At 35.6% G+C, this 11077-nt stretch overlaps 1 protein-coding gene across 1 annotated transcript in view; it reads right to left on the minus strand.

The window, feature by feature from the left end:
- LOC100370256 (leucine--tRNA ligase, cytoplasmic-like) overlaps positions 1-11068 on the minus strand; it is a 43715-nt gene extending 32647 nt beyond the window's left edge. Inside the window, exons 1-10 of the mRNA XM_085497868.1 lie at positions 10951-11068; positions 8572-8706; positions 7815-7902; positions 7530-7610; positions 6768-6899; positions 4221-4382; positions 2905-3017; positions 2223-2354; positions 1258-1483; positions 357-521 (exon numbers count right to left, since the gene is read on the minus strand). Of these exons, the coding sequence (XP_085353994.1) occupies positions 357-521; positions 1258-1483; positions 2223-2354; positions 2905-3017; positions 4221-4382; positions 6768-6899; positions 7530-7610; positions 7815-7902; positions 8572-8705 (1233 nt within the window). The 5' untranslated portion in view covers position 8706; positions 10951-11068. The remainder of the gene's footprint in view (positions 1-356; positions 522-1257; positions 1484-2222; positions 2355-2904; positions 3018-4220; positions 4383-6767; positions 6900-7529; positions 7611-7814; positions 7903-8571; positions 8707-10950) is intronic.
- Between the last annotated feature and the right edge of the window lie 9 nt (positions 11069-11077).

Below are 11077 nucleotides of genomic sequence, written 5' to 3' on the forward strand. Positions count from 1 at the left end.
AAGTACCTAGAGAAAGTGTTCCAGTATACTGTTAGTATACAAGGGATCTTTCCATGTAAAAACAATGAATGCAGTTGATTTTTTATCAGCGGTTGGTTTAATGTTACATCAACAAATCGTTTGGCTGTGAAAGTTAGTTATTCTTTCCCTGATTTGTAGGAATCTGAAAAACCTGTTTCTCAAACTGTTTCTGTCGTATAGTTTCAGGCCATATTCAAGATGACAGCCCTAATATAGTAAATATTGGTAAATTAAATCACATTGTTTTATTATACTTGCTGACTGTGTATTCGTGATATAGAAGATGGCATATATCTAGTGACATATAGGAAATTGTACAACATCATTATTTATACCTGTTTCTTTTTCAGATCTCTGAGAGCAGCGTAGTCGTCTGGTGCATCTGAAGGGACGCTGGTCACTATGCCTGTACCTTTATTCTCTTTGATATTTAACATCGGTAGTGTATAGATGACATCGTACGACGTCAACGGAGCCTTCAGTGGTATTCCCATTACATCCTAGCAAACCAGAAAATAAATTAAGAAAACTGCAATTATTCAGGTTTGATCAAATTGCCAATATTTATTTAACCATCCTAGAAAGAGAGCACATGTATGGAGAAATGCTACATCCAACACACTATGCAAATTCTCTGCTCATAAATATTAATAGCAACACTAATTTCATAAAAGATATTTTGTGGTCACTTCTCAATTTCACATTTGTTTTTATTGTTTTTTTTAAATCTAAAAAAAACAAGTCATTGTCAATGACACGTCCCCGTTCCGTTCATATTTGAGTGACATATACATTCAAAACAGATCATGACCGAAATCTCAGACCACTTTCAGTGGTCTGATCCGAAATGCACCTGCATATGTACAACACATTGTACTAAATCTGAACAAAATCCATCCATGCATGACTGAGATCCGGTTCCGGAATTGTGAAAATACGTGATTTTGATGCATTTTCGGCCTTAAAATGGCCGCTATTCGGCTATCGTTAATCGGACCATGAAAAAAATGCATGTGCATATGTCCCATATAATGTGTGATGTATGAGTGAAGTTTGAACTTAATTAATCCATGCATGTTCGAGATACAGGTGATCACGGACGCACAGACGCACTGAAGCACGGACGCACACAGGGCAAACCGTTTCCGAACGGGGACTAAAAAGACTGGAAACACGTGCAATCTCACTACTATCACAACAAAAAGACACTCATTTGAAAACGATGAATAGTTTTACCTGTCCAATGAGCTCTAACAGTACATCAACTTTGCCTTCCTTTTTCATAAACCCTTGGTAAGACAAATTTCTAGCGGCTCTTCTGGTTGAAATAAACACCTCTCCAGTGTTGATTTCATACGCAATGTATTTCATGTCTGGACGCACCCAACAGTTTGTCTGGCCGTACATGGTTTCTGGCCTCAAAGTCGCAGCAATCAGGAAGATGGGTTTACTTGACAGAGATCTGAAAAAAGGATGTTATATAATAAATCACCAGAACCATTACCGGAAGAAAAAATGCCTAGACAACTGGGAATCTTTGGGGATCCATACTCCTATTCATCACTCTTTAGTTCATTGCTCATTTCATGTGTTCAGGAATTTCACTTTGGTCATGTGACCTTTAGATGACATGTCACTATGCATCAGCCAATCAAATATCTGGTGAACACTGTAAAGTTACTAATTTTCCCTGGGTTTATATTTCACTGATTTACCATTTCAGGCATATTCAGTCGGTTTTAAATTCACAGTTTTATCATTTAGATAATGTGTTCTATGCTAAATTTTACATAGTCACTGGGTTTTAATTTAGCGCATTTTCCAGTCAGCGAAATAAGCTAAATTAAAACCCAGTGAATAATTGCAGTAACTAACAATATTTGCAATTGATGGGTATCATGCCAAAGTGTTCATTTCGTCATCCAGTGTGTAAGAATATTTTATACCTGATAGTAACATGAGAGTAAATTTCTAGAAATGTTCGTGACGTTATGGCATCTGTAAATTTCGCAAAAGCCATCAACAGAAGCCGACAGAATGTTCATTGCTATGAAACTTTACAATCAACACTGACCTGTGCAATTACAGTCCGGTTTACAAGTAATCAAAAGCGAGTTGATCAAATTAAAATGGATGGCTGCAAATGTGCATCTGTGAATTGTTTTCTGTCAATGCATGAACTGAATCACCTAAAAACTTACTCGAGTTTCTGAGGAAAGGGTTGAACTGCCTTCATTTTGATGATAGTGTATTCTTGTGGGCCGACACCCTCTCCAGTCGCCCTGTCATGGTCCATACATGGCTGATCATCTTTTGGGCTATATATGGTATACCTGTCGGACAAATAAGAATTCAATGACATAGCCCCTGTTCTATTCAGGCAATGTAACTTCTGATGATGGAATATATGATTTGTTTTTGACAACAAAATCTGTTGAGGCATGTTTAAAGGGCGGTAGTCGGCATGTAAACAAACAAAATAATGTAAGTCACCAAACGTCCCATATCGAACAGTATATGGCGTGCCGATCATTGTCCATGCCTAGAGGTCGAATAGAAGTCAACGGGGTCAAGAGATGTCACATGAGCCACCTAGAGGTCAAACGGGGTCATATGCAATAGGCCAAGTAGACATGAGCAGTAGGAAGAAAATCGGTGCATGAAAATAACACCCACATGGCTGCCAGTGGGACATTTTGAATCAAATCACAAAACAAAACATCACTTGTGTTGTTGAATAAAATTGACCAAAGCATGTCTGATAAATGGTTAATGACATGTTCAAATTTTAGATTCTACGTTTTTTGGGGATGAAAGTTCTGCTGGGAAAATGACGCACACATTAAACACACACATTTGATAAGACAAAACAAACACACATACCTTTTCCCAAATTTAATTTTCTTTCTGTCTTTAAGGGTTAGAAACTGCCACCTTACGAAGGAGTCATAATAGGGATTGGCGTCAGTTGTTATGAAGGACCTCCTCCAATCCACCTGAAATATGAAATTTAATAAAATAAATTCCCACATATATGACACAGTTATCACTGCAGTTCTGTTCTGCGTCAAGTTTAATATGGGTCCCATGCCAAATATAACAACACATATAAACAGATTGTATGTTAGCTCAAAATATGTATGTGCAATGCAGGGCTACTATGTTAGTTTAAATCTTCTGAAGCTGATAAAGATTCACAGATTATTAACACTTTGCAAAATTTTAAAATTTTGAACTTTACTTCATTCTTTTGTACAAAAATTAGCTGTTCTACTAAAGACAATAGTCTTTGGTTTTACAAATTTTGTTATGTTCAAAAAAACTAGTTTTGTCTTAAGGAATAAGCATAATCTAATGACAATGTTCATTGGTTTATTATGTAAACCATGGAAATGTTGTTCCAGAGTACCTTGAAATAACATTTTTGCGTGGTGCAGTGATGAATATTTTTTTTGACATTTTTCAAATCCCCGATTTTTTGAATAATTCAGGTCAACAAGAAGTAGCCCATTATTAACATTATATAATTTTTTCAGCCTATGTCACCAGACTATATTTTGAGATATGGCATAGTATTTCTGCCATAGAAACTCATGGTAAAAACATTATAATACTGACAAAATGGTCACTATTCACTTAAATACAACCATCACTTTCTCGAAAATTAGGCTAGTGACCCCCAACTTTTTTAAAGGCAATATCCTTATATTGCCCACGAGTACAATTATGGCAAAATGAATGAATTCAGATTATTTTCATTTATGAGTAGGCTTCTACCTTAGCATTCACAAATTTTAATCCATATCATTTTTCAATAATTTTTCAAAAATTGTTATTAAGACTTTTAGCCAATAGATAATTATGTCATTTTGGTCCAAAATTATGAAAAAACAAATTCAGAAAAATATAATAAAAACAGGCAAAATGTTACAACAAAAGTTATGATGCTTAAAGTGATAACATGAATGTTATGAATTTCAACATACTATTTCGATGTTTGGAGCAATTTCATTGGGTTTTAAGTTCACAAATATGACAGAAAAACATTCTATTGCTATTTTACATGTTCACATAGATTTATTTAAGCAAATTTGAATAAAACGAAAATAGGGAAATTAAAAACATGTGAATAACTAATGCATTTACAGTAGAGTCAGCACAACTAAGATGGCTGCAACTGTTACCATGACTACACTTACCTTCAATCCCATGCTTATCAGATCTTGGATGGCATGTGGAGGGAAGTATTCCAGCCAATGATCTGTGGTTGCAAACTCTTTAATCTCCTCATCTGATAATCCTAATGAGGACATAATCTGCCATTGATATTTAGCGCCTCCAGACTTGGCAACAGCTTTACTCTGAAATCACATAATTCACATTTTTCTGTCTAATAACTTTTTTCCGTTTTCATTCAGACTTCAGATTTTTCAACATGTAATATTATGCATTTGTCTCTAACTTTGTACATTGCCAGTGTGCCTTGCTTTGTGTTTTTACATTTCCTGATTAGTACGTTACACAACATATGCTCATAAGAGAATGGGAAGAGGGGGGGGGCAACTTTAAAACCAGTCGTTCGGGACCCTGTTTGGCTCAGTTTTTTTCACAAGTTAAATAGACACACTCTGGTGGTTGTATCCCCCAGAGATATCTTATAAAAATACAGATCCCAAGATGTTATAAACTATATTTTATTCGACTCCATAAACTGTGAATGGTCGAGGAGCTGCCTACAACACAAAATCAACGGGCATGGTAAATTGTTGAAGCTGGTATAGCAAAATACTCGTTCTGATTCTGCATATTATTCCCAGTTTCCAGTTAAGCTGTCAAACATGAAACTGTGCCGCTGTACCCCGGGCACGCGCCCAGGGACCTGAACGTACAAAATCGGGAAAAATTGGGGGTGGGCGCTTACCCGAGGACCACCCCAAAAAAGAATTTTAAAAAGTTGTTTTTGTGATCGTATGATAAGGTCAAATAAAGGAATGCTTTTGTACACTTTGTACACGTACTTATTTCTTGATTTATGCGAGGTTTCAATAAACGTGAGCACTCGGTCAAGATCTGTGGGAACACTCAGACACGGGGTCGAATTTCAAGAATAAAACTTGTTTTATGTCAGCGAATGAAGTTGTATTACTCACTGAAATTGACTACAAACTATGGTAAATATTGTAATCAATGCACGGTTACATTTTTAGTAACCGTGATCAGTGCAAGTCGAAACGGCCGGGGAAAAACTACCGCTTGTAATCCAAGAAGACGATGACCTCATTAGCATAATTTTGTTCACGCACGTATTGATACATCGCATCGTAATTACTGAAGAATAGCAAACAGGGTTATGAAACAAAAAAACTTTTACTACTGATGTGAAATGTTTACAAACTATTGTGAATACATAAACATATCCAAATGGCGATACATAAAAAACAGACTGAAAATAAACTCTGGTCGACCTCATTAACATGATTTATTCACGCACCCACACACAAGACAAAATTATGATGCAACAAGTTGCCATCGTCGGCATGCTTCATTATGGTTATCGTAATGGACTTGAGGTCGGCAAAATGTGTTTTTCTTCAACGACAGAAAAATAATCCACATGACCGTAATGCCATAGCTGTGATGAGGGATGGAAAGAAAGTAGCAATGTCTCAAAAGTGCTAGCTCCCGTTCACAGTCAGCTGGCATCGGTGTCGCTGGGTGTATATGATAGAGGGAAGTTGTGCAACCAAATTTGCCGAGTTCGCAGTTTTTCGCCGATAAAAAAATAACTAAGGCAAAAACTCACGGTTTTTTAGCATTTTTGTAATAAAGACATTATCCTCTATCAATAATCCGCCCCAAATAGAAACATTTCCACTAATTCTTGTGTTTTTTCGACGTTTTTCGAAAAACCTGCGATTAGGCTACGAAAGTAGAACATTCCGGAGGGGGTGAAACGGAAGAGCCAAACTTAACGCATAAAAATAGAACACGTATTTTGACCTCTACGTGGCCAACCAATGGCTGGACACGGATACATTTTTGGTCGTTGCCAAAGAGCCCCGCGTCCATCGCCTGGCGATGCTCTTTCAACGAGTTTTTACGTAAAAACACAAACAAAACGGCCCTTTTCAGGGCCACCACACACTCCAAAAAGAGAACTACCGTAACGAACACATTATTTCAATAAATCAAACGCATTCGTTTTTGACAAATACAACTTTATTGTTGACCTAATTCTTGGCTAAAAATCACCCTGGGCGTTTAACCGAGGATGTCCCCAACATGTAACTTTTGTGAAAACAGGGGGGTGGGCGCTTGCCCAGGGAGGGGCGCGTGCCCGGGGTAATACGGTAAATAATAATTTATCCCAGCAAATGCTTGTTCAACATTTTGCACATTTTTAGGTATTTTTTGTAAGTTCTTTGTTAACGAACATATTTTCTTATTAGCTAAAAGCTCTGATCAATTTTTTTTGAAAGATCCAGATAAAAATAATACATGCTTAGTTTCAGAAAAGCGACAAACATTGACTTTGGCATCGAAAAGGTCAAAACATGGCATAAACTGTATGACAACTCACACTTCTACATTTGAATTTGTCCAATGGAGACAGATTACAGATCCCAGTCATCATAGCAGAGATTACATTGTACATGTTTGCATATAGCTCCTACACAAACACACAAAGTCCAAGCCCTTTTTTTTTTATCACCTCTTGATTACAATATATTCTAAAAACTTAATACCTTCTTTCCCTTTGCTTTATCTTTTATAATTATTTCATCAGAGATCTCGGTTATAATTTCTTTTTCTTTTACTGGAAACCTTGGTGGGTATCCAAAGTCATTCATTTCTCGATTTAATTTATCAGCACACGCCTACAATGTATGGATAAAAAAAAAACAGAACATTAAAGTCTGAACCTTGAACTTACATGCAAGATGGAATGATAAGTATAAATAATGTCATTTTCTTTATTTTTACATACAAGACTTTTACATCACAAAGCCGAAATAAATATGGGTTCACCATAAATGGTTCAGAGGAAAATGTTTTCTATGGCAAAGATAACAGTATCAATATCTCATTACTTTGTATAGAGACATATACCGGTAGTGAAAAAATAATGTATTAATTATTAAGTTCAAATAATTATCACATTAGGATCACATAATTACCGGTATCACACTTGTTACATGTTCATTGCTTTAGTGTCACATGTTCATTGCATTAGGATCACATGTTCATTGCATTAGGGTCACATGTTCACTGCATTAGGGTCATATGTTAATCACATTAGGGTCACATGTTCATTGCATTAGGGTCACATGTTCATTGCATTAGGGTCACATGTTCATTGCATTAGGGTCACAGGTTCATTGCATTAGGGTCACATGTTCATTGCATTAGGGTCACATGTTCATTGCATAAGGGTCACATGTTCATCTCAATACTATACATTTTCATGGGAATCGATATTGTTCATTTTATTTGAAAACTAAACCTACCTTGATTGGCATTCCTGTACAGTGGAAACCAAATGGAAATAGACATCTTTTACCTTTTAAACGTTGATATCCAATAGCAAACTGTGCATTTAATCAGCATCAACAAGAGAAAGATATCATAACATTTATAAAAGCATAAAAATTATTTCCAGAAAGTTCAATTGGTTTTGAAAAGTTACCGCTTTCGCTAACTGAAAAAATTGATCTGCATGTGGATTAATAATGAGTATGATAAAACAGACAGACAGACAGACAGACAGACAAAGTAAAGCAATAGGCACTCACCTCACACTTAGAAAGCGAAAAAGTATGTCCAAGGTGAAGACGACCATTCATATATGGATATGGAAAACAAGCAAAATACTTTTCTTTCCTGAAAATTTTAGACAAAAATGGAAATATATTACAACTACTGGTAAACAAATTATTAACATTCAATGAAAAAGATCATTTCGAATTAAACACATTCTTTTAGAAACAACATCAGTGTTCTCCCCTATGAGTCTTTCAAACATCTCAGTCACCAGAATACATTAACGATACAAATCAATCAATAAACACCTTTTTCAAATGCAAATTAACCATAAACACCGAAAAACAGTGATAAAGTTCTACAAAGTGTGCTTATTGTCAAAATAAATCATAAGCCATTGGTTAATGTACTAGTACTCATGACATTAGTCTGCATCCAAGGTATATAAAGTTTTCAGAATTTGTTAATAATTTGTGACAGAAAGTTAATTTGGGAAAAGTCTTGGTGTATAGAAAATTCCATCGGAAAATATATTTCATCTTCCATGAGATTACTATCATACAGTTCACAAATTCTGTTCATGATTGGTGTTTTGGGATGTATATATCTTCCTCTTTTAACATACCAATCTTGGTTGCTGGTCCTAAGTTTGGCCTTACTAATTCTATGTTCTATAATCTAGTTGTTATTGAACCATCCAAGAGCTAAGTGGCCATAAAATAATTACACATACACCCACATGGATTCATTATTTAATCTCACATGCTGAGAGACTCGCTATTTACTTACTTTGATTGGCAGAAGTTTTCTGGAGCATCTTGTTCGAATGTCTTTTCTTCTGACCATTTTTTCTGGATATTTTTCTCTATCGCTTTCAGGGTCTCCACCTTCCCTGTGCCTTTTCGTTCAATGCCACGTTCCATCCTGAATCATGAAGCAAATAAGACAATATCAAGATGACTATATTTATAAGTGTGCTGTCACATCACCTAATTGGCCTGATTTTGACAAACAACAGATCATAACAAAACTATTGGTAATAACATCTTTAGTCAACATCTTCAAAGTGTTGCAAAAAAATAAAAATCTCAGTCCATAATCTACATAAATTAAAAACCTGAACGACACAGAAAAGTGATGGCGTGTGATAAAAACAACACAGCATGAACACTGTAATACTTTATTTTCGCTTGGAATTAAGGTAGCGGGACTATTATTTGCATACTTGTTTTCATCTTCTAATTGTGACTAAATGACTACAAATAGACCCGGGAAAGTATATATTTTTAGAATCGCCAGACTTCAAGCTTTTCACAAGTGTATTTTGCATGCCCGTATCTGTATTCTACGACGCGTTACTCAATCAAAGGTGAAAAATTACTTTTTCTGTAAAAAAAAAAAATACGCATTTATGCTGGCGATAAGTATTTTTTTCACTTTTCCTAGTTGTTCAATAGTCTGGTAAATTGAATGTGTCTGGTTAGTTTTATTCAAGCAACGCGTTTTAAAAAATAGTGTCCTGAATTTCAATTACTGTTTTAGTCGCATTGCCCCCAACTCAAACCACAACTCGTTGGTAAATAATCGATGAAATAGTTTGTCTGGACACATTCAAGTTCCTCTCATTGTCACCTTAAAGCTGTGAAAATTTGGTGTTAATCCGACGACAATAAGTATACGTTATTTTTTGTTAAAGACCTTGTATTTTGAAAAACATAAACTCCTAGAAAACGTCCATGAAGTAACAGCAAAGATTTTCAAGCTTGTTTATCGGCACAATCAATTTGTTTTCCCATCAAGGTCTGTTTTACCATGTGTAGGGACATCCAAATGTGTAAGGCTATTGGAAACCAAAAAAATAAAGGAATGGGATAGCTATAATTGGATAAATTCGGCATATGAAAACACCAAAATCAATGATTTTTTTCAGTGGCTGTGTGACCTTGTGTCTGACACATTCATATGCAAATGACTAATCTGTGAAACAAACAGGGGCTGAGACAAACCACTCAAATGTTTGGAAACACTCATTGTGTGTCAGATAGCTACTGATAACACATCCTAACATTGCTTTGTCTTGAGTTTATCTTTGAAACTTATAGGCACACAGATTAAACCTGTGTTGTTGATTTTGGAAAACACTACTCAGGCTGCCTTGCTTCCCTTCAGAAAATCTACATTTTAACCAACTTACATGACATTCTATGTTATATTGACTTTATCATATGAAAGTTTATGGTGCATTTCATCAATTAATAAATAAATTTGAAAATCGTAATTTTCAACACAAATAATAGTCTCGCTACCTTAATATTCGCTATTTTCGCTGAAGGAATGATTCAATGAAAATAAAATCCAGCGAATACACCATTTTGCCTACCGGTATATTTTACATTCCACTTGCCAAAAAGCAGTGAAAATAAATTCCATACAAATTAAAACACCCAAAGATTCTTTTCAGGGAAAATTAATTCCAGCTAAAATAAAGTATTTTACAGCATACAATGTAGACAACATTTGCACTTTGAGAAGATTTACCTTTTCCAGCACTCAGGTACTTGTACAAATATATACCCATATTTAGTTATATAAATGTCTTTATTACATAACATGTACATGACCTGTAAGTCATATTTAACCAAACTCGAAAATTTCATTTCACTAATATTTAAATTTTAAACAAATTAAAAACTCTAAATATGTAAAATCTGTAAACGCCATTCGAGTTAAATACCTTCCTATTGTTTCGTTGGTTTAACGTCGAGAGAGCCCATGGACCCACGAAACAATGGAAAAGTTAGCCCTGCACTCAGCACTGTACGCATGGCTATGGAAAAGTAACCTTAATTTTATCTAGACCGGCCGTTTTCGTCAATAGCCCTTTCCAAGTATACGTTGTGCAATGTGCATTTGATCAATAGTATTTCATCGGGCACGCATTTGCTCAATACAATAGGTATTGTTATATTAACCGATTTTCCTTTCCGACCGTCTCGCACTGACAGCTGTTATAAAATATACATGTACTAGTAATTCACCGTTGCACGCTGGACCACAATGACAGGGATCATCGGTAAGTTAATTGATCTCCAGCTGATGAGAAGAGGAGTCGCTGAATCGTAGGACATGGTGGTGAATATTGTATTGGGTGATAAAATACCAACCTACCTTATCCCACCAAACCGAATAAACTGTCACGAAAGTGAAACAGGAAGTAACACCATGCGAGTTGAAATACAGCAATCGTGTTGCAATGAACCGACGGTGACTATTTGCGACACGGCAAAAATTCATT

The sequence above is a fragment of the Saccoglossus kowalevskii genome, chromosome 4 (genome assembly GCF_978046115.1).
Source record: "Saccoglossus kowalevskii chromosome 4, keSacKowa6.1, whole genome shotgun sequence".
NCBI classification, from domain to species: Eukaryota; Metazoa; Hemichordata; class Enteropneusta; family Harrimaniidae; genus Saccoglossus; species Saccoglossus kowalevskii.